Source organism: Beta vulgaris, chromosome 6, assembly GCF_026745355.1.
Source record: "Beta vulgaris subsp. vulgaris cultivar EL10 chromosome 6, EL10.2, whole genome shotgun sequence".
NCBI classification, from domain to species: Eukaryota; Viridiplantae; Streptophyta; class Magnoliopsida; order Caryophyllales; family Amaranthaceae; genus Beta; species Beta vulgaris.
The window spans coordinates 27357141-27369735 of NC_079207.1; the positions used below are offsets into that span (position 1 = coordinate 27357141).

At 37.0% G+C, this 12595-nt stretch overlaps 1 protein-coding gene across 2 annotated transcripts; it reads right to left on the reverse strand.

Annotated features, from left to right (window-relative positions):
• Window positions 1–1805: 1805 nt before the first annotated feature.
• LOC104908399 (methionine--tRNA ligase, cytoplasmic) lies at window positions 1806–12200 on the reverse strand. 2 transcript variants are annotated; one of them, XM_010697519.4, is made up of 14 exons: window positions 11752–12200; window positions 10904–11354; window positions 8754–8900; window positions 8429–8659; window positions 8210–8353; window positions 7995–8085; window positions 7774–7880; window positions 7552–7666; window positions 6165–6283; window positions 5423–5488; window positions 5143–5271; window positions 4922–5056; window positions 4727–4837; window positions 1806–2206 (listed from the first exon to the last, which is right to left on the reverse strand). In XM_010697519.4, the coding sequence occupies exons 2-14, from the start codon at window positions 11309–11311 to the stop codon at window positions 2177–2179; spliced, it is 1833 nt and encodes a 610-aa protein (XP_010695821.2). In that variant the 5' UTR covers window positions 11312–11354; window positions 11752–12200; the 3' UTR covers window positions 1806–2176. The 2 variants fall into 2 exon arrangements, with proteins under 2 accessions (XP_010695821.2, XP_010695820.2); XM_010697518.4 differs by having other exon boundaries at window positions 1806–3015.
• Window positions 12201–12595: the final 395 nt, after the last annotated feature.

Here is a 12595-nt window from a genome sequence, read left to right on the forward strand (position 1 = left end):
TACAAATTTTTGATTATTTTTAAATAATACAAACTTTACATCAAAATTCATTCAGTAGGACAATATCGGTTGTTAACTTTTTGTAGGAGGTAAACAAGCTGACGTGACACTCTCTTGGATACATGTCTTTATTTGATTGGCTGATTTTTTTTATTTTATTTAAATTTCGGAAAAAAAAAATACAATTTTTTTTCTTTCTTCTCCTGCTCCCCCCTCAATTCTCTTTCTCACTCCTCCACCGCACCCCCACCCCTGCCAGCCTGCATAACCACTTCAGCCCAAAACCACATCGCATACCTCCTTCGACCAACCCCCACATTTTACCCCTCCCCCACCCCGAAACCACACAACACCCCTCCGACGACCACCCTCACCCCTGGCCACACTCTGAAACCATTCCGCACCCTTCCCTAAACCATTTCTCTCTCTTCCTCCTCCCCCACTCCGAAACCACTTCGGCCCCTCCGACGACCATCCCCACCCCTAGCCCCTCCTCATCCCCTCTCCCACCCCGAAACCACTCCACACCCCCACAGCAAAATGTCAGAACCAGCGCGCGAGCAGAAGAGAGGACATCGGAGTAGCGAACGACGACGGGTTGAGGGTGAGAGAGGATCTATTCGTGCGTGAATGGTGGTTGTTTTCAGGTGAAGGAGTAGGGTTTTGTGTGGTTTCGGGTAGGGGTGGGGTTGTTATGGTTGGTACTTTCGGGCGAGGTGAGGGAAATTTGAGGTGATGGTAGGATTGTTTCGGTTGTTGGTTTTGGTGGGCTTGCTTTTGATGTTGGTGAGATTTTTAGATGGTGGTGGTTTTAGGTCCTGGAGTTACTTTCGATGGTGTTAGCCTGGTGGGGTGGTAGTTTAGGGTCAGTATAGGTAGTTTAGGTGGTGGCAGGAGTGGTGGTTTAAGCTGGAGGGGGTGGCAGCTCCAGTGGCAAAGTGGTGGTGGTGGTTGGGGTAAGGGGTGGTGGTTTCAGGTTGGGGAAGGGGAGTAGAGAGAAATTTTTTTGGATTTTTTAAAAAGAATTTACCCGTATTACAGGTTACAAGTCAACTTGTCCTACTTGAGGAATTTTGATATAAAGTTTGTATTATTAAAAAATAATCAAAAGTTTATATTATTACGAGAGAACGACCAAAAATTTGTATTATTCTTGTTAAAAAATCCAATACTTTATAGATTAATTGATACTTTATAGATTACTTAATCTAGAGTTACCATAGGATCAGAAAAGGGAAGTGGGGAAATCAAAGTAAACTAGATACTCCGAACCCATTTTCCATTATTTTGAAATGCCGACTTGTTGTACCCAAAAAAATCAACACATTAATGTCCAACTACATATCTAGAAAGGAAAAATAAAATAAAAAGCAATAATAAATATAAAAAGAGTCGGGGACAAGAGTCACTATCATTTCTAAACAATAACAAAACATACTTCATACTCTTCCCTAAAAAAAAAAAAACCATACTTCATACTCCCTCTGTTTCAAAATATAAGGTATTCACGTTTTACAAAAATTTACTTTGATCACAAATCTCTCTCAAATACGATAAATAAAAATTATAAAAATTATACCTTTGTATTCGTCTTGAAAAACACAATAATTTCAAAATTTTCTATCAACATAAATTGAGAATAATTAACGGTCAAAATTCGACTTCGAACATCGTGCGTGACTTACATTTTGAAACGGAAGGAGGATAATTTAAGCCTAATTTTCCGGTTCCTAACATATCAATAAAAAATGGCTGTTAGGCTTGCATGTAACACTTGTTATCCGTTCAAGGTCAGATCCCACAAGTAACGAGAAAGTCATATATTGAGCAGCTATTTACAAATAGCTGCACTTAGACATTATACATAAGTATGACATTAAAAAGGTAGAAGCAAATTGACCCCGCATATAAAGTCAAAGTTATCACCCCTCATGATCCTTCTACCTACATATGTACTACATCATGAACTTTCAACCTATCTTTTTTTCCGGTGAAAATAGTGCCGTTCATTACGAATTAAACATAAAGAGTTGATTACAATCTTCCTTATAGAAGTCCAAACAATAAATAAGGGGATGGGAATAGATTCTAGTTACATTCAGAGACTTCCTCCTTCCTACTCCTTTTGGCCATGCCATCTGCAATTTTGTTGGAGTTTCTGCCACAGTGCACAATCTCAAGGTTCTCCAGCTTCTCTGCCGCTTCCCTGCAAGTGTTGACAATGAGTCTGTATTTGTTAGCTAAGCAATCTTTTTGGTGTAACATGTCCACTGCTAATTTGCAATCAGTAACAAGTTTCACTTGACACAATCCATGGTTGCCTGCAACTTGCAGGGCCCTTAGAATATCCTTCAATTCTGCCTCCAAACGTCACTAGCATAACAAAAATCACTGAAACCTATAACCCACCTTCCCCGATTGTCTCTTACTACTCCCCCTAGGCCCATTGGAATACTTGGATTTGCAAAGGAAGCATCCACATGCACGAGGACATAACACTGGTCGGAAAAGTCTCAGGGTTGGTTGTGGTTCGAAGAACTACTAGGACAGTTGCTACTGGGCTGCGCAAGGTTAAACTCTCTATAACAGTCCCTAGCTCTATTGATAATGAGATCCGGAGGGGCTATCTTGAAATTTCTAAGGGGGTGTTTGGTTGGGGTATTTTTAATGGAATGGAATGACATCCATTTCATTGTTTGGTTGGGCATATTTAGGGTAGAGGTTCATACCCAAGGGTATCTATCTCCACCCCATCCCCCTAGAATCCCAATCTCCCATCCTCTCCTAAGTTTCTAACTCCATTCCCCTCAAGTTTCAAACCCAAAGTTGTGTGGAAGAGAGAGAGGGGTTAAAACCTAGACAAGAGAAGTCAGTCGTTGCCGACCAACCTCGCTTGTCGTACTCCTCCCTGCGCCAGCGCCGGCAGTGGAAGTCCTCTTTCCGACATTTTTCCTTTGCTTTTTTTTCATTTATTTTTTTTCAATTTCCGTCATCTTTTCCGACCTTCGATACACCCTGCAATTCATTGGAAGAAATGGTGAGTGATGTAGTGTGATTTTTTTTTTTTTTGTGGGGAATGTAGTGTAATGTTGACATGAAGTATGTCTGTTTCTTCATTTTGTTAAAGATAAAATAATGTGTATCACCATAAATACATTCTCTAAATTACTTTTTTTTTTCTTCCCATCTTATGAGATTTTACATTTGTCCAAAAAACAAATTTTGGCCATTACTATTGCGAATAAGGTATTAGCAAAATTTCTGGCATCTTTCCGGCGGTGAATCATTTATTTTTTTTCAATTTCTGTCTTCTTGCTCTCAATCTCTGTCTTTTTTTAAAAAAAAAAAATTCTATAAAATTATGTCTTTTTTTTATACATATAGCTGGTACAATTATATTAAAATAAATATTGGATGCAGAATCCATTACAAAAGTGAACCAAACACCAGAAATGGACATTGAATCTATTACAGGATGAACCAAACAGTTTGAAACTGGTATGGGGTTCTGGATCCATACCACCCTGGTATGGACATCCATACCATTCCATTCCAGTTCAGTGAACCAAACAGGCCCTAAAGATGACCTAATTCTGGTCCTTCCAGATTTCATGGCAGATGTAAGGGAAGAGGCATTTCCAATCCATCCCTTGATCAAGGTTTTGGCTGCAAAGGTTTTCTTTCATCCAGGATGCCAAGTCTAAAAAAGGTTCGAGTGCGGGGGACAAGGAATTCCAAACATCTCTAGAGTGAGGGCAATGAAAAAGGATATGGCCCGAGTCCATTTGGCCCCTGGGGCATAGTGGATCATTTGCCATTTTCCTCCGTGAAAAGGAGGGTCTTATGGGCCACTCTATCTTTCCAAAGAAGTCAGAGAAAGAACTTGATCTTAGGTTCGCACTTGCTCATCCAGTCAAGTTTAGAAGGGAGGGGAGGGGCCTGAAGTTGGGCTTCATAGGCCATGGTCAGGGAGAAACCCTTATGGTTAACAAAGGAAGGTTCTAAAAGGTCTTGGAGAGATGGGAAGCTGGGGGTGGGTTTGCTAAAGATCCTATCCACCACCATATCCTTGCTGTGTTTGCTAAAGATCCTATCCACCACCACATCATCACAGTAAGTTTAGTACATCAACACAGCAAGCTAAGGTGTGAGGGTATGAGGCGTTCCCATAGCCGATGCCCATTAAAAAGCCATGATTTGCAAGGCCACACGCCCTCTCTATGACATACTCCATTCTATATTAATCTCATAATTATTTACTGCTATTGTGGCATAAAAATCAGGGAGAAAAAATCCCCATATCAAAGTAAAATGTAATACCCCATTTTTATTGAGAGGTACTAACAAAAGCTACCTCTATTTCCACATATATATACCCATTCAAACATTAAAAGAAAAAATAAATGTACTACAGTAATTCTTATTTGGCCCAATAAATAAAGTTGCAACATGTAGCCTTTTTATTTTATTTCCTTGTAGTAGAATTGCTGCTTGTAGCTTAATTATACTTCATACAAAAAACCAAAGGTGTCCCAAGTTTTTTTGCGAATTCATTTAGTCATCGTCATCAATAAGAAAGTCATTAAAATTACATAACCAAATAAATTAACAATAAATGCTAGACATATACCTTCCAAATTGTTTAGCACGCATTGCATTATACATATATGGATGCTACACAGCTAAGTTTAACCAATGCTGAAATTACAGCAATGATCATACTTACCTCGAACTTGCTTTTGTTTAGTAGCTTCACATTCTCAAACCTGTCATTTTGGATTCCACCGTTCTGGATTCCACTAAACTCTCTCTCCAGTTTGTTGACATCGTTCTGACTCTGGACAAAAAAGATGTGATAAAGTTAAACGCAGGCTCTAAGACTTACACAGCTTAGGAGTGACAAAAATGGAACCTATCATACCAACTTCCTGAACAAAGGACGTGGCTTTCCTATCTTATGACCGGCAGGGACAAGTTCCCAAGGCCTTTGAACCCTCTCAATATCATCATCGTGAAGCGTAAGTTCATGAGCTTCAAGGCGAAGCTGCTTCAACACCTAAATTTGTCATCCAAAAGTTCAGACTACTGTAGAAAATCAAGCAGAACGAGACTAGAAACAATGATGTTCGAAACCAAAGTCACCTCTGTGCTAAATGATGGCATAAATGGTTGAAGCAGGCATGCAAGAATGCAAACAACTCCGACTAAAGTTTTGACAATAAATGAACACCTTGATCTATCTTCAACATAAAGCTTCCAAACTTCAGTTCTCTATAAGTAGTCAAGAAAACAATGACAACAGCAACAAAAAAACATAAGTCAGTGCATAATGATTTACCTCAAGAAAGGAATAGCAACAAAAAAATTAAAAACAAATAAAATATAAAAAGTAGTGTGACATTATGCAAAAACTCGCCATTACCTGAAACAGTCTATTTCCCTCATTAGCAATAGCCATTGCAGCCTTTAGACCATCCTTTAACTTACCCTGCAATTAAAAAGAAATAACCAAAAGAGCAGAACTGTAATGAACCAGCTTTTTTGGAGAATGGTAGTTTAGGCATTGTAGTAGTAGTTTGTCAAGGCTAGCTGGTCAAGGAAAGAAGGGGTATATTTTATACATAAAAAAGCACTTTGAAACAACATCATAACTATTATGAAGGTTTCTTTAGTTAACTTCTGAAGTGTAAAAGCTTATTGTTATCTTTAATATATGCAATATGAATTTGTTAGTCTTAATATCACCATCTTTAGTGTTTATCTTCCCATTAAAGCTGTCCAAGTATTTCGGTTCATTATCAAAACATTAGGTTACAAGCTAGTACATGAAGTTACAGCCTGATCGAGACCGAGGGCTCGGGGAAATGGCGGGTCGGGCCAGGCCCGAGCCCAAGCCGTGAGTGCCGGGTTGCGCTGGCCCGTGTTTTATGTTTTTTTTTGGATTTTTGACAATTTTATGCTAAAAAACAAAAGAAAGGAGCGTTCGGCCCATGGGCCATCTAGGCGAGCTCGTGCCGGTGCGTGCCTAAAATAATTTTTTTTGTGTGACAGGCCCGCGGCCCACGTAGCGGACAACGGGCCGGGCCGCGTGCTGGCCCGGCCCGCGCCCACCTCTATTAGAAATTATGCACAGACTACTTCAGGAAAATAAGGAATAGAGATACCTTCTCCAAAGCCTTGACATATTCCTGCACGTAGCGTAAAAGGTACTCAATGAACTCAGCATCCATCTCACTCGGCACAACATCAGATACATCAGGAATAACAGAGTTATATCCTTTGCCTGTATAGATTAATAAAAATAAGAATATTTGAAAAGAAAAAGAAGCAAAGAGGTTCACAAACAAATACAATCTCTAACAAGCAGAATCACTTACACAACATGCTCAGACATCTCTAACATGAACTAAGCAAGCTGATAGAAACATCTTGATTCCTATCAGACATTTCTGTTACACTATCAGGGGATGTTTGGTTAAAAGGTTTCAGGAAATGGAAAGGGAAACAACAATCCTCATTCCCTTAAAGAAATTCAATTGGTACTTTTCTGAATTCCCTTTGCTCATTTTTCCTTTTAGGATTACCCGGAACCTTTCTATTTGATTCCCTACTAACCCTTAAGAATTGGATTCCCTCATTTCCCTCAATAGTCAATACTATCATCTCACTTCTATCCACCTTTGACTAACCTTTGACCCAACTGTCACCACTGTCATTACCGCCCATTATGATCCACCATCACTAACGCCACCAACCTTCTACCTGACACCACCAACATTACTTGCCTTCTAATTGCCACTTCTACCCACATTATATTGTTATACTGATGCAATATTCAAAAGCCTAAGCACTATTGATCTATTTAATGTTTGGCTATGGTTGATTTTGCAAATTAAATTAAAGAAGACGTAGATCTCGGTGCTTTCAATGCAAGAAGTTCAATGTTGCTAAACATCGCAAGATGAGTACTTAACATCACATTTGAAGTCTTAATGGTGGAATTCATCCTCAATCCAAAAGACCACCACCATTACCATACCATAACGACTTACAAAGAAACAATGCTTAACCATTTTGACCACTCATTATAGAAAAGTACAAGTTGCTGCTAGTATTTTATGGTAAAAGATGATGGTGTAGAAGATCAATTAAAAGAAAATGGTGGTTCAATGAAAAAGGTGAATAAGGTTCAAGATAATTGTTTGTGACTTTCGTGAAGGAAAGAGAGAGAATGTTCCTTTTTATTTGTTAATAATTAACCCAAACATGTTTATAAAATTTTCTTTCTTAATACCTTTCACCTTTATTCCCTTTCATAATTCCTTTCTTTGCCTCTGAAACAAACTGCCCCTCATACTCTATAGATAATATACCTTCAATCGTTGTAACACCTCAGATTTTTTACACAGCCTACTTCACACTACAATTTGTACCAATTTAAATGTTCCACCATACTTATAGTAGGAACTTGACAAGTGGACAGTGTTCGGTAACCTTAAAAACAGTCAAAAAACAAAATGAAGCAAAAAGGATTTAAATAGAGATATTTACCAGAGGGCTTAGCAACAAAGGTCAGCACACGATTCATGAAATTACCCAAATTATCAGCAAGCTCACTGTTCAGTTTAGCTTGCAAGTCCTCCCAAGAAAATCTTGAATCAGACGTCTGACAATGAAATTCATCATCAATGCAACAAGCAAATGATCTAAAGGTACAATTTGTATTAACTCGGCAACTAAAACAGAATTTCAGGAATGAAACAAAAGGCTTACTTCAGGTCTAACACTTGTCAAATAGTATCTCCATACTTCTACAGGTATATTTGTTTTTTTCGCATCATCACCAAAAACACCAATACCATTGCTCTTAGAGAATTTTCCTGCCGTAGCAAATGTGAACAACAAGCATGAAAAGTCGGAAGAAGGAAAAAAGGTTCATGCTTGATGTAGCCAGCAAAGGCTTTAATAAAAAATCACAAGATTCAAGAACGAACCTGCACCATATAACAGAAAATGAGTAGCATGTATCGAATGAGGAAGGGTCCATTTTTCCCCTGTTCCAATCAGATATGAAGGAAAATAGACCTGCAGCAAGGTCAACGGTCAGGCAATTAACACTGCAAGAGATGTACTCCCTCCGTTTCATTTTAATCTACACCCTTGGATGTGTGATTACCGAATGAAACAATTATAAGAATAGAATGATTACCGAGTGAAAAGGGACATTGTCTTTCCCCATGAAACAGTGAAGCTCGACATTCTGGGGATTCTTCCACCACAGCTCCCACTTGGATGTGTGACACTTCGTAATAGAGATATAACCAAGGGGGGCATCAAACCAAACATACATCACCTGGTACATAACAAGTAACAGGGAACAGTCAGAAACCACACCTAACTTTTCAATGAATTGATTCATATTTGTCACCTTTTTTCTGAATTTTTCAGCAGGAAACGGAACAGGAACTCCCCATTCAAGGTCACGAGTGATGCACTTAGGCTGGAGTTCTTTATGGAGAAGCTTCTGTGTATCGGTAACTGCTTGTTGATTTGAAAAGGTGACCCTATCAGACAGGGCATGCAAGTCCTGCTTCAGAGAAGCCAGCTGCAGAAACAGATGCTCTGAGGTGCGAAGAGACAGGCTCGAACTCCGACAGATCTGCCATATAATAGGTAATCATATTAATAAAAAAAAGGAAAAAAAATGAAAAAAGAAAAATGATACATTATAGGGGAGAAGACAAAGATTATACCTTGCAAACAGGGTTAAGTAACTCTCGAGCATTCACAAACGCCCCACAGCTCTCGCATTGATCACCTTTACAAGACTTAAGGCAGCGAGGGCACTGACCTTCAACAAGACTGTCTGCTAAGAACTTGGAGCATTGTTCACAATACAACTGGCAATAATAAGAATCACCACCAAAGAATTAATTGATCTTCTTCAGAGTGAAAATCCTAATGTAATATTTACAATTGAAGGCAATAGCACTCTAGGAAATATAGGTAAGCCAATATTTGTGATAGAAATTGAAAAATATCATCAAACTGAATATAAACGCGAATAAAGTAAATTAGACCTTTTAAGTGTAATCAATTGCGAAATCCAACCCCATAACTTTTTAGTTTTTAGCATATTAATTTGGCCCAACAAATCTTTGACAAAGTAAATATTATTTCCAGCGAAATAACCACCAAAAATTGCCAACAAAATAACTTTCGTATGATATATTTGCTTTTACGGGATGCATCCTATATGATAGTCATACAGTACATACTATAATTACCATACAGTTTCCTTTTCATTTTTCTACTCAAATTCCCAGACTCTCTCTATCCCTTGTCCTCGCTTCTATAGTTGTACTGTCTTAATCCTAAAAGCATTAGCATGTAGCTGCACGTTTATCTTGAAATTGTCCCACCTACAAAGTAAAAAATTAGAGCTACCATTTCTTTTAAGATTTTCTCAACCATCATGACAAAATGCAAATGCTTAGGAGGCGAAAAGTGTTGGTTGTTTCTTCATATCTCAAACTTCAGAGCATATTAGTATCCAAGAGTCTAATTAACTACGCAAATAATTAAGTTAATTTCAGCAAAATCGACTAATCAACTTATCAAGAGGCATAATCTATTCGACAAGAAGCATAATTGATTCGTAAAAGAGCATAATTAACTCGTGAAGGAGAATAACAACACACTAATGAAGAAGCATAATCAACTAAGGTTCTTCTTTTGGACTGAATAAGTCTGAACTGATGAAATGAATAAGTCTGAACTGAACTAAATTTGTCTAAACTGAACTAAAATGAACTGAATTGAGTATTATTAATAATTACAAGTAGAGTAATATTTTTATTATTATTGATAATGATAATATTTAATGATATTAATGATAATGATAATAATAAAATATTAATACTAATACTAATAATATGCATAATAATAAAAATCTTATGAATTGAGTGATATTAGAATACTCCTTTTGTTTCTTTTAATTGCTACATTTTCCTGAAATGTTTTTTCAAATTGCTAAATTATTTAAACTTAATTATTTGGAGTTCTTCACCCACCAAAAACTAATATTCCCTCCGTTTCCAAAAATTCTTCCTAATTTAACCAATTTTCTCTCATAAAACTACTCAAAATAGGAACAACAAAATAAATCGGAGGAAGTATTACTTTTCTATCTTCGCTTCTTTCACCAAAAATTATTCTTTTTATCACTTCCCCTCTTATTTTATATTCAATGGGCCAAAAAGTACCCTCCAAAAAGCTTATGGGGGACATTGTCAAAAAAACTTAAAATATTAATAATAATAATAATAAATAATAATAATAAAGATAATAATAATAATAATAATAATAATAATAATAATAATAATAATAATAATAAATAAATAAATAAATAGATAAGTTGTAATCTGAACTAAACTGAATCGAAATGAATAAGTTTGAATTCAATTGAAATGAATTTGCATGAAGTGAACTGAAATTAAATTTCATTTATTCAGTCCAAAAGAACAACAAAGCCTAACTAATATATGACCATTTAGGGTCAGTGCATCAGTGTGCAATTCATCAATTAAATAAAAAAAAGCTTTAACCAATTACCAATGATGTAAAAGCTTTTTAAAAAAAACTATAATTAAGTACGAAGCACAATACAAACAAAAACTATCCTAATCAAAAAAAAATATACAAACAAAAACTAACCAGAGTATAAATTAAATTTCTTTTTAGGGAGATATAACAACCACTGTACAATACTCCCATACACCCAAAAAATTGACAAAAACAAAGGTAAATAATAAAATTAGAGCCAAAAACTGAGCAAGAAAAAATAGATCATAAATATTATACAGAATAGCAAAAGAACCCTAGGAAAGAAAAAAGAGGGTACCTGTTCGAGAATGTTTTCTTGCAAGCAATTGTTGGTGTTGAGAGAATTGAGCACTTGGTGACAAACCACGGTATGTTCAGGGGTGGAAGTTCGGCCAAATTGATCAAATTGGATGTCAAACCAGTCATATATGTCCTTGTGCAAAGGATGATACTTGTCACATATCTCTCGGGGAGTGAGATTGTCCATAGCAGCACGGACCTCCGTTGTGGTACCATACTCGTCAGTGCCGCAAACAAACAGGACATTATATCCTCGAAGACGGCAAAACCGAGCAAATATATCGGCACTCAGAACCGATCCTACGATGTTGCCCAGATGTGGAACATTATTCACGTATGGAAGTGCACTCGTCACTATCATGTTCCGCTTTCCTGAGATCGGAACCTTCTCATCCAACTGCGACATGATTTTTTTATCAACAGGCGCTCGGGCAGGAGGGGCCACCAACCTGGGCCCACGAACAACATATCATTTTCAATTCAGATTTCCAGTCGAAAATAAAAACAAACTTACTTCAAATATTATATTGATTTAATGAAACAAGCAACAATAGACATGCAAATTAATTAATTAATTAATTGAGACCTACTGTATAAAATTAGAGTCTTAGATTTCATGAAACAAACATAACTACATACATACATGAATTAGCAAGGTAGGCCAACCTAACCAAAGAATAAAAAATTCGACCTAATCATCAAAATCCAAAACAAAACAGAACATGAATCAACTAACTAACATGAATGAAGAGAGAAACGAAAGAAAGAATTGAAAAAAATGAACGATAATAGCCTCAATAATTTAGGTAAAACATAAACCCTTCTCAAACAATGAATATACTGAACCTGTGATTCAAACTTCAGGCGGCAGCGGCAGTCAGACGGATATGACTATACGAGTGAGTGGAGTTTTTCGAGGAGAGACAAACGATTGAACCGTAAACCTAAACGAGGGGATTTACCAGGGAATATGAAAATTTCCTTCTTTACTTTTATTTTATTTTATTTCGATGCTAATGAGTAATGAGGCGGAGCCAAAGTACAAGAAAATAAAGCAACGAAAAATAAAGGACAAGTAAACAAAACTACAAAGGAATCATGCGTGAAGTTGCTACCCCCATAGCATCCTCGACCAAAATACGATGAAGGTCTAAAGGGGGTTCTTTCAGCACACTAAGACTATAATTGGCCGTAAGGTATGAAAGGAACCTACAAGCTAAGAGTGCAGCAAGGCATTAGAGCTTCTTTGCTCAAAATGAACAACCGTTCCACTTTGAAACAACACTAGAGGTTGATGTGGCTGAAATTGTTCAAGGAGTACCTTATAAGTGTTCTCCCCTAGAGTAAAGAGAATTCTCAGCGCCAAAAGACTTAAAGTCTGGACATAAGAGAACATACACGTTTGATGCTGGAAAATCCAACACCGTCTTTGACCGGTTATTATCTAATAAGAAAATAAAGTTGGTATGGAGGCATAAATTGAAAACTGCAGTTGAAGTAAAAGGGAAAAAAATACTGTAAATGGCATGATGCAGTTACCCACGATACTTTCGAGTGTATTTTGTTTAGAAATAAAATCCAGGATGAGATTGATAAGAAAAATATCATGTTCCCTGATAATGAAAATGAAGGATTTATGTCCTCGACTTAAATGCAATTACTAACATATAATGGATCGTATTATGGAGAT